General features: G+C 36.2%; 1 protein-coding gene across 1 annotated transcript in view; it reads left to right on the forward strand.

Annotated features, from left to right (window-relative positions):
- Positions 1-23,073, forward strand: part of NEO1 (neogenin 1) — a 291,634-nt gene that overhangs the window by 60,376 nt on the left and 208,185 nt on the right. Inside the window, 1 exon segment of the mRNA XM_078150794.1 lies at positions 17,160-17,477. Within this exon segment, the coding sequence (XP_078006920.1) occupies positions 17,160-17,477 (318 nt within the window).

Consider the following 23,073-nt stretch of genomic DNA (forward strand, 5'->3'; position numbering starts at 1 on the left):
GGAAGTTTTCTGGGAAGGTTTTAGGAGGGATAAGGTACAGGGAGAGATAGAAGGACAGAAAGTTATGGTCAGAGAAATTTCATAGTTGTGTTTTGTTAAGATGAAACATACATGGGCAATGATGAGATCCCAAAGTATAACAATTTTTGTGTTGCTGAGGTAGAGGATAGTTCAGATTATGGAAATTTAGGAGATTGATGAACTTGGGAGATAAGGTATTTGAAGGGAGTGTTACCATGTGTATTGAAGTACTCAAACATAAGGAAAGTGGTTGGGCTAGTGAGAAAGACGGTGCCACTATTAAACTCTAAGAAAGGAGGTTGAGTGACTTGGAAGTCAGCAGGTAACTTTAATGAGTACCTGGTTAGGTTAATAGATGTTGATGGAGTGGATGGAGCAACTTCAGAGAAGTTGCTGAATTATGGAAAAAAGAGGAGAGTGTGTAAGTGGCAGCAAGAGGACTGAGGAGTATGTTTGCTAGTCGTAGAACATGCTTTTCTAGGATGGCTGCGTGTACATAGGGCACAAGAGCCCAGGACTGGAAAGGTAGGCCAGCAGTGTGGTAGCCCCGGGGAGAGAATTAGATTCCTTTGATTGCAGGGAGATTAATTCATTCATTGAACATTTATTAAGGTGTTTACTGTGTGCCAGGCACTAATGCTGGGTGCTAGAGATACATAGGCTAAAGTGACAGTCAGGAGCTTAATTTCTGTTGGAAATAACATAACCTGGAAAATTAAATGCAGAATATATAGGAAGAAGCCTCATATGAAGGGCAATTTGTGCATTCTTGAGCCCTGAGTTGTATTAATAATATAAAGAGAGAGTAGAGTGGGATATGTGGCAAAACAAGTATAGGACCAAGGTGAATAGGAATGGGGAACCAGGAGAGGTAGCAGAAGAGAGCTTTCACCTTGGCAATTTCACCTCTCCATTCAGAGAGAAGTATAATTGCTAGTCATAGGGCAAGTGATTGTCACCCTGTGCTTGAATGTAGCTCTCTCTCCCTCTGTGCCTTTGCACCAAATTGCCTTTCAAGATGGTGAAAACACAGAGTGTATCTTTTAAATGCATTTGTTTTTTAGGATCAAAAGCAATAGGGAGCCAAAGAATTTGAATTTAAATAATTCAGATGTTGTGTGTTGGCTTATATGATATATGTATTTTAATGATGACTCCTGAATAAAGGAAGTGCAGATATGGTTCTATCAATGTGGTGTGCCTGTTGACACACTGACTTGTATAGAATATGTATCCCTATTTTAGCAATAAGAAAAAGTTAGGGGCTTAGCTTTCATCTGTAAATTAAAATAAAATTTTTTGTAAGTAAAGACATTTTTAAAATAAAGATTAAGCTTGTGACAGTGATTGAGTACAAATTGCCTTAGATGTCACTGTAAATGTACAGCTCTCCTCCCATTAATCGAATAGTGGCTTTCAATAGATTGCCCTGATTCTGAGGGAGACTGAAGGGTACTTTACAAATCTACTCCAGACATTTAAGTGATAACTGTAATTTTGAATGATAACAAAAAATTGAACACTAATTTTGTAAGGATTGTTTTTTATTGGTAATAGGACTAATAATATAATTTTGTAGACGGAGGACAATTTGTTTAGTGGTATCTGACTCTTTGTGACCCCATTTTGGGGTTCTCTTGGCAAAGACACTGGAGTGATTTGCCATCCCTTCACCTCATTTTACAGATCAGGAACTGAGGCAAACAGGGTTAAATGACTTGCTCAGGTTCATACAGCTAGTAAGTGTCTGAGGTCAGATTTGAACTCACAAAGATGAGTTTGATTCCAGGACCTGTACTCTATTCATTGCATCACCCTAGCTTCTGGAGGACAAGTTAAGATATGCATTTCTTCTTATGCCATTTTATTTTAATGCACATCTGTTTTTTTACTTTGCCAATAATGATGTTATGATACTTTGTTAATTTTATGATTTTACAAGTTATCTATTAACACATTTTAAATATACTTATGTTTCAATATATCGATTTGGATATTCTCTCTACAGAAGATTTTCCTAATATATTAAAGTCTCTCTTTCAGGTCTTTTTCCATTTAGTGACCATCAGTGCAGCAATTCAGCTGTCCATTTTTTAACCTTCACTTTCAGCAAACGACTGGCCCTCCTCCTTCTCCTATCATGTACCGTATTTCCAGATATATTACGTGACAGTATGGGCAGGGGGAATAGAAATGCCTTCCTCCTCTCCTGTAGGCTTTTCCTTTGCACTTAGCTGCCTGGCTTTCCATCTTTCTTACTCTTTCAGTTGCTGCTGTCCAGAGCTTTTTAGCTATCTATAATCTTCGAAGGACTGGCTAATTTGTTTATTCAGCCAATCTGGTTGTCTCTTTTTTGAATCAGTCAGGGTATTGAGGCATCTTTAGTTGCTTCATTAGTACATTTTGATTACATTTGAAGTGGGAGGTGGGGATGCAGATGCCTTCTCTTCAATATAGTTACACCCTCAATATAGTTCACTGCCAACATTTTGCATGGTTTGAGATTATTTTTTGTCTTGAATGTAAATACAGTTGCTTATACTTCAGGACAAGTTGGCTTAATAATCTGGGGTTTTGGAAAGCTACATGCTTCTTTTAGAAATCATATAGCCCAGTGGAAATGTTACTGAAAAGTTTATTCTGACATCATGAGGGAACTAGAATAAGGTTCTTAATCTGTATTTAATGTAAACTTAAAAGAAATAACTTTTTAAACTATATTTTGATATAATTGGTTTTATCTGTGATCCTGTGTACTTTACCTCATGCATTTAAAAGCATTATTCTGAGAAGAGGTCACCAGGCTTCACCAAACAGCAAAAGGAAGTCCGTGACACAAAAAGGTTAAGCATCTCTGAATTAGCTGTTTATCAGCCTATGAGAGATTATTTATAGTCGCCATTGCAGTAAAACGTTTCTAGGGAACTCTGAACTTAGGGTCATGTGACTCAAATTTGAATTTTGGCTCTGTCGCTTATTTAGCTTTGTGTTTTTGGAGAGTCTCAGTTTTCTCATCAACAAAGTGATAGGATTTGAACTAGATGATATTGAAAGTCACTTTCAACACCAAAGAGTTCCTTTTGTAATCATGATAGCCACATCTAGTGTAACAAGATTTAAAAAACAAAAGGGGGGAGCAAACTGGATTTTGGACTTTGATACCTCTTGCTTTTGCTAGTAAGTATTGACATAACCATGATTTTTAAAGTACAATGCTTAACGCACTAAGGATATTTTCCTTATATTTTTAAAAAATGTTCATACTTTAAAAAAAAAATCTTAGATGCTATTTCCTAAACCCCTCCTGTAGAAGGCTGTCTTGTAGCAAAGTAGAGTCAAGTGAGATAGAATGACTCATTGACCTCATAGATGCCTCATTCTTGATATATTCCCTCACTCCAGTCCACCCCCAGAGCCCTCTTTTGTAATAAGGAAAAATGGTTAAACAAGACTGCCTAAAATTGTAATCACTACTTTCTTAATTTGCTGAACGTGGCATCTGTAGCTCTGATCTTTAAGTAGAGGAAGTATTTTATCATCTGTCATCTAGAATGAGTGTTGGTCATTTCATTTATTCTGACTTCACTTACCCTTTTATGTTATTTTTATTTACATTATCAGAGTCTTACATATTATTCTACTTTTTTCCCTCTCTACCTCAGTTCAAACAAATGTTCTTATGTTTCTTGGAATATGATGGTAATATAAGAAATAATGAATATCTGGAATTCAGTTACATTTACATATCACAATTTGCTTCAATATTCTTCAACTGGACACCTACTTTGTTTATAGTTTTTTGCTGCAACAAAGTGCTATTATGAATATTTTGTTATATATGAATTTTTTTTTTGTCTTTGACTTTGATATTTGAGTCATCAAAGCATATGGTCAGTTTAAAAACTTTCCTCACAGTATAAATTATTTTCCGGAACTGTTGAATCATTCATAATTCTACGTAAACTAATTATGTGAAACTAATATTTAGTATTTCCCAAGTCCCTTCTGCATTGACTTTCAGTCACATTAAATGAGATACATATACAAAGTGCTTTGCACATCTTAAAGTATTATATAAATGCTCTGATTATTGCTACTACTGCTATTATTTGTACTGTGAATAGATGGCTATATGGAGAAACCTCAGAGTTTTAATTAACTAAAGAAAATTTTTTGAGTAGTGACATGGAGCACTTTTGCGTATGATTACTCATGGTTTAAATTTCTTCTTTTGAAAATTGTTCATATCCTTTGACCACTTAGCTATTGGGAAATGGCTTTTGGTTTTATGTATTTGAGTCAGATCCCTAGATATCTAGGATTTAAGACTTTTATCAGTTATGTTTAATACAAAGTATTACTTTCTACTCTCCAGATTTCTTTTACCCTGGTTATGTGTTTCCTTTGAGCAAAACCATTGATGTTTTCTATAATTTAAATTATTTTACCTTTTATAATTCCTTTATCCTTTGGTTAAAAATTCTCTTTAATTCTGAAAAGTTCCTTTTTCAGTTCTACTCTAACTTTTAAAGGATTATATGACTTTTTGTAATTAGCATAGTTCCTGGCTCCTAGTAGGTACTTAGTAAAAGCTTTTTGACTTAAGCTGTACCCATTTGACACTTATTAGGGTATAAGATGCTGACTAAACCTATTTTTTGTTTTATACTTTTTTCCTTTTTGAGACTGGCTCTTCCTATCTTTCCCAGGCTGTAAATATAAGAGTTGTAGTGAGAATAAAATGAGATAATACCTGCAAAATGCTTTGTAAACCTTAAAACACTTGTAAATGCTAGATATTAGGTATTTTTTTAAATAAATGGCAAATTTTTTATATGTTAAAACTCAAATCGCCTTTTGAGGTTTGAAAGGGGATATAGATAATCAAAGAACAAATTGTCAGTAATTTTGTTTCCTTCCTAAGGAACAGAATAGATAAAATCTAGAAATTCTTTCTATAAATATGTTTTTGGTCCTAGTTGTCTGGTATTTTAAATTTTAATAAGTGATTATCTTATTGTCTAACTAGTTCTTCCTTCATTGTCTGTAATCTCAAGGGAAAGATGCCTTTATTGATCATTGGAGAATATTGGCATGGAGCATCATTGGCACTCAGTCATCTGGTTCTGTAGCATTTTGATCTTCTTCAGTCTTGGAACATTAGTGTTTCCATTTCCATCATTCATGATAAATACTTGTTTGAGCCATTATACTTACCCTCCAATTATTTCTGGTTAATTTGATGAATTGTTTACATTGATATTTTGCAGTTATAATCACAAATAACAATACTTAAATGCAGTCCTCTACCTTTGTTCTTTAGAAATACTGTAATAAAATACAATCAATGTGAACATTTGAGTTTTAACTAAAGAAATAATTGAAGATTAATTGAACATGGAGCAAGCTAGGTTTACCTATATGTATAATTACCACTTAATACTCCCATGTTTTATTGCTTTTTTTTCAAATAAATTAGATGACATTTCATTTTTTTAAAAAAGGAAAACTAGGTTTCCCCTACAAATTTGTACTTTAAAATTAATTTTATAAGTGTTTTAATTAATGAATAAATTTAAGGGGATTTTCATGGTGATGTCCTGTGAGATATCATCATTATTTTGGGAGTTGTTTAGTGACTCTATATGATGTTCCATTAACTTCTTGGAGGAGTTATAGATTTGCTTGGTGTATTCTGAACTGGGCCCTCCCAACTGCATACAAGCCCTTTTACTCTTCCTTCACTCTATCCCACTGCCATTAGCATTTGTTCAAAACTTAAATGACCGTCACCCAAACTCTTTTCAAATCATCTCCACCATCACCTTTCTTCTTTCACAGCAGAAATTTTGGACAGATGTTTGACTGAAAAAGTAGGGGTTATCCTTTGAGAGCTCCTCTTTTTCACTGACGACTACATTCCAGCTTACCTCAACATTACCCCTGGCTTTTTGCCCTTTTGTTTAAGTCTCAAGAGAAAAGAATGAGTAGCCCTGGCAAGTGCCTGCCTCTTTACTTGTGCCCTTGTACATCTGTCCCTATCCATTTCCTTTTCCTCCAGGATTTCCCCATTATCTGTCTTTGCTTGTTTACTGTCACCTTTCTACTGTTTACAAGCATGCTTCCATTCTCAAAAGACTTTCAGTTGGTCCTATTATCCCACCAAGCTACCCTGCTATATATTTGCCCTCTTTCATATCCAAACTAGAAAAGTATGTTTATACTTGTTGTCTACGTTTTTCTTCAGATACCCTTCTTTACTCTTTGTAATCTAACTTATGCCTTTATTATTCAATTGAAACATCTTTCTCCAAGTTAACAATGATATTTTATTTTATTTGAGTTTCTAAGTTCTGTTTTATTTTCAGGATTGCATTATTCTCCCCCCCCAAGTCAAGAAAGCAAGAAAAATACATATATATATATATATATATATATATATATATATATATATATGGGTCAAGCGAAACAAATTTGTGCATTAGCCATGTCAAAAAAATATGTTTTAATCTTCAGTCTGAGTCCATCACCTCTCAATCTGGAGGTGATTAGCATCTAATATCATGAATCCTATGGAATTGTGGTTGGTCATTGTGTTGATCAAAGTTCCTAAGTCTTTAGAAATTGTCTGATATTGTTATTATTGCATATATTTTCCTCCTGGTTCTGCTCGTTGTGCATTGTATTAATTCACACAAGTTCCCAAGTTTCTCTGAAACCATTCTCTTCATCATTTCTCACAATAGTACTCCATTACGTTGATAAACCATAACTTGTTCGAACATTCCTCGATTGTAGAGCACTCCGTCAGTTTCAATTTCTTGCTACCACAAAAAGAACTGCTATAAATATTTTATACATACGGGTTCTTTCCCACTGTTTGATCTCTTTGGGGTATAGCACTACTAGCAGTATTACTGGGTCGGATGGTATCACTGGGTCAAATTGGGCTTAGTTCCAAGTTGTTTTACAGAATATCTGGAATGGTTCATAGTTCCATCAGTAATGCATTAATGTAGCTATTTTCCTACATCCCCTTCAACATTTTTCATTTTCCTTTTTTGTCATCTTTGTCAATCTGATGGGTTTATAGGGATACTTCAGAGTTACTTTAATTTTCATTTCTCTATTAGTGGTTTAGAGCATTTTTATATGGCTATTAATAACTTAGATTTCATCCTTTGAAAACTACCTAGTCATATTCTTTGACTATTTATCAATTTGGGAATGACTCTTATTTTTCTAAGTTTGAATCAGATTCCCTATCTTAAAAATAAGACCTTTATCAGAGAAACTTGCTGCCAAGGTTTTTTTTGCTCATTTTCCTGTTTCTCTTATAATTTTAGCTGAATGGGTTTGTTTGTGCCAAACCTTTTTAAGTATGTGTAATCAAATTGTCCATTTTTATTCCTTGGAAGCTCTTAGTGCTTGTTTGGCCATGAACTCCTCCCTATCCATAGATCTGACTATTAATTTCTTCCTTGCTTCTCTAATTTGTTTACTGATATCAGTCTTTATGTCTAAATCATGTACCCATTTAGAGTGTGTCTTGGTAAATAGTATAAGGGTATGAGCAGCATTGTTAGGTGTTCAGAGAGGACTAGTCTCTGGTGTGAGGGCTGCTGAGCCCTTTTCAAGGGAACTTTCCATCTTTGGTATCTACCTGCCACCCAGCTCTCACCTGTGGCTCCAAGAAGCTGTAACATGTGCAGTGACCACGCCCTGGTAAACTGTTTTGACAGATGAGCTAAACCAAGTTAAGGGTAACCAATAGGCCTCAAACTCTACGTGAGTTAGAGGGGTGTCTACCCCAAGTGGAACGGGCAGATGAGAACAATTTGTTACAACCACGAAGGTGGCTGAAGCAGAAGCTGTGCCCAGGTTGTCCACTGCATCTCCAGCCACTGTCAGTTGTTTTTACTTTTGTCCTGCCGCTGTACTATGGTGACTCTGGAAGAGAGAGTGAGGCCAATGATTTTGTGCTATCTTCCTCACTTAAATCCAATTTCTGCATGAAACAAAAAGTATCTATCACACATAGCATTTTAAATTTTTACCTACCTCAAAGCCCTGTGGTGAAGGGGAAGTGATGAAGCAGCAGATATGGATACATTGGGAGCTGTAGTCACAACCCTGCACACAGGCAGCTCAGGCCAAAGGGTCATCTTCTTACCAGACTGAAGCTGCAGTAGGATTCAGCAGTCTACTGGGTGTCTGAGCAGCCTTTTTTAATTACCACACTGCTTGCCTCCTGGCATGAAGAAGGGGCTAGAAAAGATAGCCTAGAAATTGCTTCATCTAACTTAATCCTAGTCTGTTTACCATGGCAGGCAGGGGTCCTACTCTGTGGTCAAAACACACAAACACGCACACACACACATACACACACACACACACAAATGTACAAAAAACATTTGCAAAGATGATTCCACTCACCTTTGATGCATGTAATATAAGCATGCTTATGCACAACAAGAAATCCGGTATCCCTGAAAGACAAGCAGCTCATGGTATGAGAGAACTTAGCAGGTATTGCTTCCAAATAGCTGCCCTGAGTGAAACAAGGCTGGCAAATGAAGGCCAGCCCACCAAACTCATTGTTGGTATGTGTTTTCCTGGAGTGGCTGCAGTGATGGGGACCACTGTGAAGCTGGCTTAAGTTTTACAATCAAAACTAATTTTTCAGCAAGCTTATATGTCTCCCAAAAGGAGTGAAAAAGGCTGATGACAATGTGATTGCCTTTTCAGGAAAGTGCCACACCATCATTAGTGTGTATACTCCCACCATGACAAAACCTGATGATGTCAAAGAAAAATTTTATGAAGACCTGGAGGAAGTCAAGCTTGTGATTCTGGGTGATTTTAACGTCAGAATAGGCACGAGTAGGCACATGGCAGGGAGTCCTTTGAGGAATGGAGTTGGAAACAGCAATATCACTGGTTGCTTACTTCTAAAGATATGTGTGTCTCATGACCTTCTCATCACCAACACTATCTTCCATTTACCTAAATGCAATAAAACTTCATGGGTGCACCCTAGCAACAAACATCGGTATTTAATAGACTTAGGTCATTGTAAGGAGAAGAGATAGGATGTAAGAGTGATAAAGATAACGTGTGATACAGAGTGCTGGACCAGTCCTAGACTTATCCTCTCCAAGCTAAACTTTTGCATTCAACAAAAGCAGCAGTCCCAAGGCAGGATGACTACCAGAAGACTAAATGTCGCCGGATTAGAGTGCTTCTCTGGACGTAAATGTTTACTTGCCACCTTGGAGGGCAAGTTGAGGCAACATAGAATTGGCAACAGTGGAGCAGAAAAGGGAGTGGGAGCTTTCAGAGATTTGGTGTATGACACTGCATTTACTCATCTGGGCCAGGACACTCACAAACATTAAGATTGGTTTGATGAAAATGATGGGGGAATTCAGAAGCTGCTAAATGAAAAATGAGAATTCCAAATGGTTTACTAATAGGGTAGTTCATCTGTCTCTAAGAAGGTAGCATTTAACTCCATCAAAAATAAAGTGTGAGCAAAGCTTGGAGAGATGTAGGATTCTTGGTTCACTAAGAAGGCAGATGAAATTCAGTTTTATGCTGGTAATAACTATCCAAAGCATTTTTATGATGCCCTGAAGGCTATTTATGGGCCAAAGACCTATGGTGCATCTCAACTACTCAGTGCTGATAGAACCACATTGAGGACATGATCCTGGAGACATGGGCTGAACACTAACATAGTGTTCTCAACAGACCACCATTAACTGATGCTCAGGTCATTGACTGTATACCTGAGATTGAAGTCAACCCCTTTCTAGCCAGACTTCCAACTGAAGAAGAGGTTTTGAATACCATTAGGTTCCTCTCATGTGCAAAGTTGCTGGTGCTGAGATTCCAGCTGAGATTTACAAAGCAGGGGATCCACTAATAGAAAAACTGATAGAAACTTTCTGGGTTATATGGCAAGAGGAGGTTATCCCCCCAGGAGTTCAAGGATGCCTCCATTGTCCATCTTTATAAAGGAAAAGGCAACAGGTTGTCCTGTGACAATCACTGGGGTGGGGTGGGAAAATCTGTCTTAGTCATTACTGGCTAGGTTCTTACCAGAATCCTCCTTAATGGGCTGATCCTTTACCTGGAAGATGGTCATCTACCTGAGAGCCAGTGGGGCTTCAGAAAGGGCTAAGGAATGGTTGACATGGTATTTGTGGCCCAGCAACTTCAATGCCAGGAGCAGAAGAGAGGTCTGTATGTACCATTCATTGATCTGACCAAGGCTTTTGATAGTTTTGAGGGCTTATGGAAGATCCTGGCAAAATTGTCCTTTCTCAAGTTGAACTGCCAAGTATTCTTACTGTGCTGCAGAAGGGGCAACTCTGACAGGCTGGCCATGTTATTGGTTGCCTAAAAGACTATTTGGCAAAGAACGCACCCAAGGCAAGCACATACATGGAGGTAAGAAGAAGAAAGACAAAGATCTTCTCACGGTCTCTCTGAAAAATTTTGAAATCAGTATGAAACATCGGAGACACTGGTGCAGGACTGCCCAGCAGCCCATATCAAAGCCCATATACTGCTGTGCTATATGAGCAAAGCAGAATTGCAGTAGCTCAAAAGAAAAGTAAGATGTACAAATTTAGAGACATCTCCACTCCAAATGTTCATATGGACTGTTAGTGTCTGACTTACAGTAGAGCCTTCTGAGCTCATGTTGGTCTGATCAGCCACAGTTGGACATGCTGTACCTTGACTCTGACATAATGATGTCATTTTGGGCCTCTTCAAATGCAAGGACAGCAACTAAGTAGTAGGAAACGTTGGTTTATGCTTAGTTTCTGCTAGACTGCTTTCCATTTTTCCTAAACATTTTTGTGAAATGGTGAATTCTTGTTCTGATGGTTGGAATATTTGGGTTTAACAAACGTTAGGCTACTGTGCTCGTATATTCTATGTATTGTGAACTGTATCAGTTTCACTCATAAACCTCTATTTCTTGCCCAGTACCAAAGTCTTTTTATGATTACTGCTCGCTAGTATAATTTGAGATCTGATTCTGCTAGCTTCCCTTCCTTTCTACATTTTTCCTTTTGATTTTCCTTGATATTCTTGACCTTTTGTTCCTCTAAATAAATTTTGTTTTTATAATTTTTAATCTATAAAGTAATCCTTTGAGGAAGCTGGTGGTGGAATAGGTAGCGTGGAGTCCGAAAGTCCTGAGTTCACATCCAGCCTCAGACACTTACCAGCTACGTGACCCTGGGCAGATCACCCGGTCTTTGCCTCAGTTTCCTCAGCTGCAAAATGGGGGTAATGACAGCACCTGCCTCACAGGATTGTTAGGAGGATCAAATGAGATGATGTTTGTAAAAATGCCCAGCATAGTGCCTGGCACACGATAAGCACTTATATAAACGTTTATTCCCTTCCCCTTTCTCTGTGAGTTTGATTGGTATGGCATTGAACAAGTAAATTAATTAAGGTAGTGTGATCATTTTTATTATATTGGATCAGCCGACCTAAGAAGTGTTTCTTCAGTTATTTAGAGGTCCTATTTTGTGTAGAGAGTGTTTTGTCATTGTGTTTTTCTAGTTCTATGTGTGTGATGGCAAGTAGACTCCTAATCATTTTATGCTATCTGTAATTATTTTAAATGGATTTCTCTTTCTGTCTACCCCTGGTGGATTTGGTTACTAATATACTGAAGTAATAATGATTTATGTGAGTTTGTTTTTATATCTTTTGACTTTGTTGAAGTTGTTAGTTGTTCCAGATAGTTTTTTAGTTGACTCTAGGGTTCTCTAAGTAAATTATAATATCATTTGCAAAAATAATTTGTTTTCTCTTTGCCTATACTTATTCCCTAAATTTATTTTTCTTGCTTTCTTGCTGTAGCTAGCATTTCTAGCACTGTATTGAATGATAGCGGTGATGATGAACGTCCTTGCTTTACTTGATCTTTTTGGAAAGGCCTCTAGTTTATCCCCGTTGCACATAGAACAGGCTCTTGGTTTTGGATATGTAAACTATTATATTAAAGAAAGCTCACATTCTTGTTTTCTGTTGTTTTTTACTAAAATGAGCGTATCTTCCCAAAAGCTTTTTTTGCATCTGTGATATAATCATATGATTTTTGTTGTTTTTGCTATTAATATGGTCAGTTATGTTTATAGTTTTTCTAAAATTGGATCAGCCACACATTCCTGGTATAAATCCAACCTAGTTATAGTGTGTATCTCTGTGATGGGCTACTGTAGTCTCCTTGCTAATATCTGTTTAAAATTTTTGCATTATCATTCATTAGGGATATTGGCCTACAGTTTTCTTTCTGTTTCGGATCTCCCTAGTTTAAGAGTTAAGACCATATTTGTGGTGAGGGGATTAGAACAGCATCTTGTGATTTAGTTCTGGAGCTAGCGTGCTTTCCTTACTCTTCTGTTTAGTCCAATTTCTGTCTTGTGAGAAAACTTTATTCAATTGTAGGAATTGTGAGACAACCTTATTATTCCATTGTTTGAACCTAGCCCTGCATGGCTTGGAAGTTGGGCCACCTGTACCTGCTGTTTAAAGACCCTTAACTAAGGACGTGACTTATGCTTACTAGAAACCTACTCAGATCCAAAGATTGATGCAAGGTGTTTTCTCACGATTATACGTCTCAGGCAGTACGTGTGTCTTATCTGAAAACTGGCTCAGCACTGATCAATCAGTTATTGTTTCCATGTTCCTTTGATTGTATATAGACGCTTGGGAGTGGAACGCCACTTTTTCTAATTTCAGGAAATTGTACCTGTTCCTTCTCCCCATCCCAACCTGGAAAGTCCTTAATCTTTCTTCCAGTTAGAAATTGGATTACCTAATTTTGCATCCTGGTAAATTGTTTTCTTTTAATTATTTGTTCTCATTTAATTAATTGTTTTTAATGTATAAAAATCTGTCTCCCCTATGCAGGGTCCAGTGGTACAGCTAAGGGGGTCTGGTTCTGATTTGTTGAGCAATTGACATGCATTGTTTAATAAATCTATATGTGCTCAGAACCTTGAACCTCTGTTTCCTCATTCATTTCATCTTTCGCCCTCCACAGCGCCATTGAAGAAATTTGGCTGGGCTGCTTCTTTTAATGCCTTTTTTTTTTAAAACAGTTTGTGTAGTATTGGAATTAATTGTTTTTTAAAATTTTGGTAGAACCTGTGATCAGAATTGTCCGTTATTACTCCTATGAACCTCTCTGGTGCTTGTTTGGTCATGAATTCTTCCCCTTCTAGTCTTGTAAATCTATCTGATTTCTTTCTTTTGTTTTGTTTTCCTTTGAAAACTCATTTATGGCTTGAACCATTTCTTTTCTAGGATAGGATCTTATCCTGTTTTTTAAGTTCTCTATTTCCTATTCTATTAATCTTGAGATTTTATATTTTTGTAAATAGTGATCTATTTAATTTAGATTTTTTGGAGGCGGGGCATGTAATTTGGCAAAAATAGTACCTGGTAATTTCTTTTATTTTTTTCTTCATTGATTGTGAATACACCATTTAAAAAAAATTCTGACAATTTAATTCTCTTTTAAAAAGTTAGTAATTTATTTTATTGTTTTTTTAAAACTTCTAATTCAGTGGTTTTAAAAAATTTTGGTTTTGCTCTCAGTTTTGTTAATCTTTTCTTTGATTTTCAGGATTTCCATTTAGGTGTTTAATTTGGGAGACTTAATTTGTAAAGTGTTCTAGTTTTGTTTGTTTGTTTTTTTGTTTTGGTTGCAAGCCCAATTCATTAATCTGTTCTTTCTCTTTTTGGATGTATTGCTTTGAATGTATATAAAATGTTGGTGTTTTGTCTCATTGTTTTAATTATCTTTAATGAAAATTGTTGATTATTTTTATGATGTTCATTGACCCATTCATTTGTTAGAATTAAGTTATTAATTTTTTACTCTTTGCTGAAAAGACTATTGGATTATAATTTTTATTGCATTATGATAAATGCATGTAATACTTCTGCTTTTCTCCATTTTTTTACAAGATTTTCATACTATCATGCTATTTTGTGAAAGTGCTGTGCCCACATGAGAAATAAATATATTAACTTCTATTCTTCTTCAGTATCCAAGAGATCTGTCTTATCTAGATTTCCTAATTTCTATTCAGATCCTTCAATATCCTCATTTATTTTTTGGTTACATTTATCTAGGTCTGAGAGGGGTACGTTGAGGTTGTCCACTGTTATAATTTTGCTGTCTATTTCTCCCTGTGACCTCATTTATTACATCCTCTTCCTTAAGAATTTTGATAGTGTGTCATTTGGCTCATTTTTTTTTTTAGAAATTATATTAATTCATTGTCTGTTCTACCTTTCAATAAAATGTAGTTTTCCTGTTTATCTCATTTAATTAGGCCTATTTTTACTGTTGCTTTTTTTTTTCCAAGGTCATGATCACTATCCCTGCCTTTTTTTAACTTTACCTGAAACATAATAGATTCTCCTACCCTTTATTTTAAATTTTGTGTGGATCTTTTTGTTTCAGGTATGTTTCTTATAGACAACATTTTGTTGGATTCTGGTTTCTAATTCATTCTCTCTTGTTTTATTGGATCAATTTATCTCATTTAGATTCACAGTTACGATTGTTTATTGTATGTTTCCCTTCATACTATTCTGTTATGCTCTTCCTTCTCTTTGTTTCTCCTTTTTTTTTTTTTTGGTTAGACAATGGGGTTAAGTGATTTGCCCAGAGTCACACATCTAGTAAATGTTATGTGTCTGAGGCCAGATTTGAACTCAACTCCTCCTGAATCCAGGGCTGGTGCTCTATCCACTGCGCCATGTTTCTCCTTCTTTAAGAGTTTCTTCTGATTATAACTAATCCCTCCCTTAATCTGTTTTCCCTTATTCTCTCCTTTCATCCTTGATTCTTTTTTGGGTGAAATGTACCCAACTCTTTGTGTGTATATATGCTCATGTGTGTGCACATGTGTGTTCTTCCCCCTTTTGGCCAGTTACTATGAGAAGGTTTAAATGTTACCTGCGTCTTCCCACCCCTCCTTGTGGAGGGTACATTCTACTCGGGCACACTAATTATAAGATAATTTTCTGCATTCTTCCTTTCTCTTCTTCTCCCCCCAACCCAGTATATTTCTCCCCTCTCTTTGCATTCTTATTTTGGGAGAATCAAAACTTAACAGAACCAATATCCAAACTTTCTATGCAACTATATTCCCTTTATAATCCCTGATAATAAGTTTTGAGAGTATTATCATCTTCCCATTTTATAATGTCAGTAGTTTCTCCTTTTTTATTACATTGTGATTGCTCATTTATGTTTACCTTTTTATGCTTTTCTTGACCCTTGTGTTTGTATTTTCAAGTTTTTACCTAGCTTTAAGTCTTTTCATTAGGAATGCTTGGAAGTTTTCCATTTCATTTATTCCCTTGCAGTATTATACTCACTTTTGCTGGCTATGCTATTGGCTTTAAGTCTATATCCTTTCCATTCTTAAATATCATATTCCAACTTCTCCACTCCTTTTTAGTGGAGGCTACTAAATCTTGTGTGGTCCTGCCCCTGGCTCCTTGGTATTTGAATTCTTCCTTTATGTTTGCTTGCAGTACTTTTTCTTTGATATGGAAGTTGTGGGTTTTGGTGATAATTTTCCTGGGAGTTTTCGTATGGGGATTTCTTTTAGGTAGCTGGTTGATTCTTTCCATGTCTGCTTTGTCCTTTGATTCTAAGAGTCCTGGGAAATGGTGTTTTGTTTTTGTTTTTGGGTTTGTTTTTTTTTTTGCAATTTCTTGAAATAGGATGTCTGGGTTATTTTTTTTGGTTGTGGTTTTCAAGTAGTCCAATGATTCTTAAATTTGTTTTTTTAAATTAATTTATTTTTAGTTTTCAACATTGACTTCCATAAGCTTTTGAGTTTTCTATCTGTGTTTTTTTAGGTCAGTTTTGCTATGAGATATATTTTCTTTTTCTTTTTTGTCTTTTCACTTTGTTTTAAAATTTTCTTGATGTCTCATGGAGTAACTAGCTTCTATTGGAACAATTATAATTTTCAGGAAATTATTTTCTTGAGTAAGGTTTTATACATCTTGTTCTAAGCTACTCTCTTTCTGTGTCTTCCATAACACTCATTTCTTTTCTTACACCCCGCCCCCCCAATTTGGCTTTAAAATCATTTTTAGCTCTTTTTTAAAAATTATGCTTTGTCTCAGGAATACTGAGACTTGGACTTCAGTCAAGTTGGAAATTTCTTTGAAATGTTGCTTTATAGATATTTTTTAGTCATTCCCTACTTCTGTTTTGAGTTTCCAATTTACCATAAGGGCTTTTTGTGGTGGAATTATTATTATTATTATTATTATTTTTGGCTCATGATTCCAGTTTACTTCCTAACTTTTAGCTTTGTGTTTAGGCCTCACTCTGTACATTTCTGGCAGGAAGGTCTGAGCTGAAGCTTTTGTCTTCTTGGGACCTTCTGCTGCTTTCTTGGGGTTTTTAAGCATTGTGTTTTTTCAGGACATCCAAAATATCTCTGGCTGGGGACCTGTAATGCTTCAGTGCTCTCAAAGTTTTGTGATCCAGGGCAAAGTCTGTTCACTGTCCTTCTGCACTAACTTCAGCAAGTTGCTGAGCCGGGTTGGCTCTGAGAACAGTAATATATGTACTAGATGAAAGTAACCTTACAGGGAAAGATGCTAGCAACTGGCTGGACTAGAAGAGTTATCAGAGAGAAGGTATCCTTTGAACTCAGTCTTCAAGGAAACCAAGGGTCTCAAAAGGTGGTGAGGAGACAGAGCATGCTAGGCACAAGAGACAGTCAGTGCTAAGGCACAGAGATGGTAGGCCATGTGTGCGTGCCTATAGCAAGTAGGACCTGAATGGCTGGGCCACAGAACCCGTGGAGGAGAGTGTTTGTAAACAGACTTGAAAGAGTTTTAAATGCCACCCATAGCAGTTTATATTTGATCTCACTTCTTGATCATAGGGAAACTATGCACTTTTCTGTATTGTGTGTTTTATGTGACTTTTAAATATGTTTTTTAGTCTAGTAGAAAAAATTTAAAGGTATGTAGTTAATTGACTTTATAACCCCCCCCACAAATTAGATGAAAATTTCTTAACTTTTTCTCTCTCCCCATTTCTGTTTATACAGGGGCCAGTGTAAGAACGTTTACTCCCTTATATTTTGTCGTGGAACCAGTGGATACCCTTTCAGTTCGAGGATCTTCTGTTATTCTAAACTGCTCAGTATATTCAGAACCTTCCCCAAAAATTGAATGGAAGAAAGATGGAACTTTTTTGAACTTGATGTCAGATGATCGGCGTCAGCTCCTGCCAGATGGATCTTTGTTGATTAACAGTGTGGTGCATTCCAAACACAATAAGCCTGATGAAGGATATTATCAGTGTGTGGCCACTGTGGAAAGCCTTGGAACCATTGTAAGCAGAACAGCCAAGCTCACAGTTGCAGGTAAATTCCTATAAGTAATTTATGGGACATTTTTTCTACTTTTAACGAAAGGGAAGAGCTCCATTGGCATTTGATTAATTCATTCAGAAATATATTGTGTGTCTACTATGTTGAAGGTACTGTTTTAGGTATTTTGGAGGGTTGGGGTATTGAGGAATACAAAGAGACAGAATGAATGAATGAATGAATGAATGAATGAATGAATGAATGAACAGTATTGGGTCCTCACCATGTGCCAAGCACAGTTGCCATCTGTCTAGAAATATACAATTGTTTTTAATTTTTGAAGTAGATGAGAGAATATTAGTGGAGGAATAATAATTTTGTATACTAATTCTGACCCTAGTTAACCAAGAAAATTTGATCTGTCACAAATCCATTTGTTACCAATACTCTTTTTATGTGTGTTGACCAAGGGAATGATATTTATCATAAATAACTTTTCAGACATTAAAAATTATTAGAGGAATGTTTTAAGATGGAGAATAAAACTGTACATAGGTAGCTCTAAACTTAACTCATAAATAATAAGTTACAGTACAGCAAAGGAAATAATCCTTTTTACAACATTAGTGTTTGGAGATGAGCAAAAAGTATATGAGATATTGAGAATTTGAAGAGGACATATTGTCTAAAAGTGTTTTCATTTTGCATTCCTTAATAGTGACAGGATCTGTTATTTTTTAAAGAATAATACTGATCTTTGCAAACCTGTATGCTCTATTTGAGGGAGGCAGATAATTTACTTTGCAGTAGTAAGCAACTCTTCAAAACAAAGAAAATGCTAAAATAATTTTAAGGGGAAAAATTAGACCATGCAGCAATTTTCTTTTACTTTTTTAACAATTTGTTTGCCAGACAATCTGACAAAATTTACTTGCTTAATAAATAAGTTACTGTGATGCATTTCCCATGAGTGTTGCTTTTTCTGTTCTGTTAAAAATACGTAATATGAGAATAATCAGTGATGTTAAAATGAGTACTTAATTTTTTTGTCTGTCATGCCACACAACCTTTAAAAACCTGCAGGGCTTAAAGTACACATAATTTTCTCACTAGTTATTGGAATTTTTGCCTATATTTTCTCTGTAATAATAATACTCCATTTTTGTTAGATACCGTAGTGATATGCAGTCAAAATATTCCTTACTTCCTGACTTTCCAGACTCTCCCTGTACTACCATTACTTAGCAGTCTCTCATCCTTTGTGGATTCATTATTCAAATCAATCACTCAATCTAGATCCATCCCCCTTGGGCCATTCCCTACTGACTCCCAAGGACATCTACCTTCTTTACTCAGTTTTGCCTACCTCACATTCTTTCTCTTCTGCTCTTATGCTAAGAGACTTCAAGATTACATGTTGGTGCTCCCACAGATACCTAAACTTTGAATTCCTTAGTCTATTCACTACACGCAAAAATGATCTTATGTTTAATGTTCTGTTCCTGGCTCTGCTTCTGAATTTGCCACCATCTTCTACTTCCTTCATTCTTATTTACTTCCTGAGGGACCGAGGTAGAAGAAATCATGATCTGATTGTGTCCACTACAAATTTATGTTATCTAATCTCAATTAGACCCTTACTACAGCAAGGCCATCATTCTTTGCCTCTCTAAATTCAGTTTTCTATTCTATTTTCCAAAGCAGTTGTTCTTCTTAATCTTCTTGTATTTTTTCAAGCCTCCCATGGCATTCTCTTCTCTGATGAGTGAACTCTGAAATAACTGAAGAAACAAAAGTACAAGCTTCCTAGAATATCAATTTATTAAGCAGCACATACCAACTGCATAACAAATTAGGACCAGGCCTCTTCATATAGGCACTGGACCCTGAATGCAGGGGAAGATAGATGTTTGTGCATTAAAAGAAAACAATTGGGGGCAGCTAGGTGGCGCAGTCAATAGAGCACTGACCCTGAAGTCAGGAGTACCTGAGTTCAAATCTGGCCTTAGACCAAACATTTGACACTTACTAGCTGTGTGACCGTGGGCAAGTCACTTAACTCCAATTGCCTTAAAAAAAAAGAAAAAAAGAAAAAAAAGAAAACAATTAACAGTATGCAAACCACGATACAAGGTTAAGTATTGTGATTTCTCCTGGGAGGAATGATTAGGGACTTTTCAGGTTAGGAGAGGGAGAGCAAAGAGGTACAATTCCCTGAAATCGGAAAAAGAGCTGTCCCACTCCCCCAGGTGTCTGTATTTAATCAAAAGAACATGGAAGAGAAGTTAGGATGGTGGATTAGGAGCAGCCATCCAGCTGAACTCTCCCAGATTTTCCCTCCAAACAACTTTGAAGTAACACCTCAAATTCAATTTTGGAGTGATAGAGCCAAAAAAAGGTCTAGATGAGACATTTTTCAGGCCTAAGAAAATTTGAGAGATCAGCAGGAGAAGTCTGACACTGGGTTGGAGCCTGTCCAGACAGTAGTGGTCACTGCAGCAGCAGCTTTGGAAGCTCTTAGCCCACAGACAGTAAGGGGGTCAGACAACTGGTCAGAAAGAGATTATAGGAGTCCCTTTGCTGGTACTGGGTATAGCTGAAGCTGATTAGAAATTCTGTTGCCCATGTGCAGTTCTAGGTCGCAATTTCAGGGCAGAGAGGAGCTGTGGTCGTCGATCACAAGGAAGCAGGAGCTCTGGTCACAGTTCCAGCACAAAGAAGAGCTCTTGTGGTTGCAGGGGGCCCTTCCTGGGTAAAGACCAGAGCACAGACCAGGAGAGCAGTGACTATACCTCTCCTATGATCATACCACCCTATACCTATCAGAAATGACAGATGTTGGAGGGGATGGATGAGGAAAAGATAGGTACGCTAATGAACTGCTGGTGGAATAGTGAACTGGTCCAACCATTCTGGAGAACAATGTGGAACTATGCTCTGATGGCTATAAAACTGTGATTACCCAGCAATAAATACTATTGCCAGGTCTATATCCCAAAGAGATCAAAGAAAAAGGAAAAGTACCTATATGTACATAAATATTTATAGCAGGTCTTTTTGTGATGACAGAGAATTGGAAATCAGGGGGATACCCATCAGTTGGGGAATGGCTGAACAAGTTGTGGCATATGATATGATGGAGTACTATTGTGCTATAAGAAATGATGAGGCCCCGGGGTGGTTTCAGAAAAATATGGCAAGACCTGCATGAACTGATAGAAAGTGAAGTGAGAAAAATTAGGATATCATTGTGTACAGACCAATGTTGTAATGATGATCAGCTGTGAAAGATTTGACTACTCTGATCAATACAATGATACAAGGTAATTCCAAAAGACTCATGATGAAAAACACTATCCATCTCTAGAAAGAGAACTGAAGAATTCTGTGTGCAAATCAAAGTATAATTTTCTCATGTTGTTTTCTTGCTTTTTTCCCCTGAAATATGGTGATACAGAAATATGTTTTGCATGATTTCACATGTGTAATTGATGTCATATTGCTTTCATTTTCAGTGGTTATGGAATGGAGGAAGAGAATTTAGAACTTAATTTAAAAAGAAAAGAATGTGAAAAATAATTAAATAATAAATTAAAATGTTTAAGGAAAAAAAGGAACATGGAAACAGTAACTAATTGACCAGTACAAGGCCAGTTTTCACATAAGACATAAGGTTTCATATAAGGTTGCTTTGAGATGTATAATTGTGAAAAAATTCCTTGCATTGATCTTTGAATCTGATTGGAAAGGGAAGTGAGCTAGCTCCAGAATTGAGTTACAAGATAGAATCAGTATGGTTCACTCAATTCCCATAATTCCTTCAATTCCTCACTTTGATTCACGGGGAAGAATTGAGTCACAAGATGGAATCAGTTTGGTTCATTCAATTCACACAATTCCTTCAATTCCCCACTTTGCGTCATTGTTCCCTGTGGATCACTTATCTATAAACCAAATTTATAAGGTTTTTAATGTGCTTATGCTTACTATCAACATTATATACCAAGAAAAGACCACTGGGAATCATCCTCTCACATAGCTTAGTACTCCAGCTAACACAGAGTCTAAGAACAGTAGTGATGATATACAAATCTTGTTAAATAGACCCTGTAGATAAACTAAGGCTACAGATTGAAATATTTAGAGGGTTCACAGTAGACTAATTTTGAGAGGGGAGATTTGCATGTCACTAAGGTAATCAAGAAAACTCTGCAAACATAAACACTATGAAACAAAAAGTCAAAGCAATACTTCAGTGATAATCATTAACATCAAGTGTCCTTGTATCCTAGTAACTCACTCCCAATGTCCATTTAATCAGCACATCTTGAATCTCAGAAGTCCCATGTAGTTGTCTGGTCCCTGGAAATATTTTCTCTTGGACATTCTGGAATAGGCTTCATTCATGGACAACTCTGAAGGGGCCTTTGCTTCTCTAATTCCAAATCACAGATATTCTTAGGTAATTTTGCTAAAATCTGCTAGTAACAAGATTTAATACAATGTAATACAACCTCTTGAGTTTGGTTTTCCAATAACTTGTTCATGTAGGGAAAACCAGTTCAAGCTTTATGGTTCTGATCCTATTAAGAACCATAAGAGCTATAGGAAGAACATTAAATTAGGAAGCCATTAGGAACCTGAGACTTTAGAGAATTTCAGTTTTCATATACAGCTTACTGTTTTTATCTTTACTAAACCCTGTACCTGATATAAGAATTTTTTAAAAAAAATTATGAGAGTCTAACTTGTAAAATAAACCCTTCTGTCTTTTAAAATGATCAGACAGAAGCTTTGAAAAGGAGAAAATAATTCTACTTCCTTAATAACTATCAGTGCAATTTTATATTGTTGTTCAGTTATTTTAGTAATGTCTTCATGACCCAATTTGCAGTTTTCTTGGTAAAGGTACTGGAGTGGTTCACCATTTCTTTCTCCAGCTCATTTTACAGATGAGGAGATTCAGGTAAACAGGGTTAAGTAACTTGCCCAAGGTCACACAGCTAGTAAGTGTCCGAGGCCAAGTTTTAACTCAGGTCTTCCTGACTCCTGGTCTGGGGCTCTCTCCACTGTGCCACCTAAGTGCTCTGCAATTTTATATGTAAAATCATTAATTCAGTTTTGAGAATTTACTATTAAAACATCAGCAGGAACAGCAATCAAAGCCAGAATTTCCATATTAGACACATTTGGAAGTCAATAATATATGTATTTATATATTCTAGTTTTTAGAGAAAACAGTGTAATTCTCAAAATTTATTCCATTTAATTAGAAAACTTTTATATTACATTTTTGTCTGTTTACTTTGTGCAATCCTTCCTTAGGAGAGCATCATGTCTATTTTATAATTTGACCACAAATAAAGGTCAAAATTGTAAGGTTGTTCATATTTACATCCTATTATAGTAACTAGAGATATTAATTGTCAAATGTTAAATGTCAATCTACTGATTGATTTAGTATTGTACTTGCAGAACTTCTAGTGCTCACCTGCTGTTTTTAGATATTAAATATGAAAAGAAAAGAGAGGGACATAGTTATAATAATATCAAGACTTGTCCCCTTAAGGGCACAGGCTGACCTGACATATACCATAACAGGGGAAAAACTCCCTTAGCTGTGTTTAATTCCAGGCACATGTCATATCTA

The sequence above is a fragment of the Phascolarctos cinereus genome, unplaced genomic scaffold, assembly GCF_003287225.1.
Source record: "Phascolarctos cinereus isolate Bilbo 61053 unplaced genomic scaffold, phaCin_HiC Scaffold_3;HRSCAF=262, whole genome shotgun sequence".
In the NCBI taxonomy this organism is placed as follows: domain Eukaryota; kingdom Metazoa; phylum Chordata; class Mammalia; order Diprotodontia; family Phascolarctidae; genus Phascolarctos; species Phascolarctos cinereus.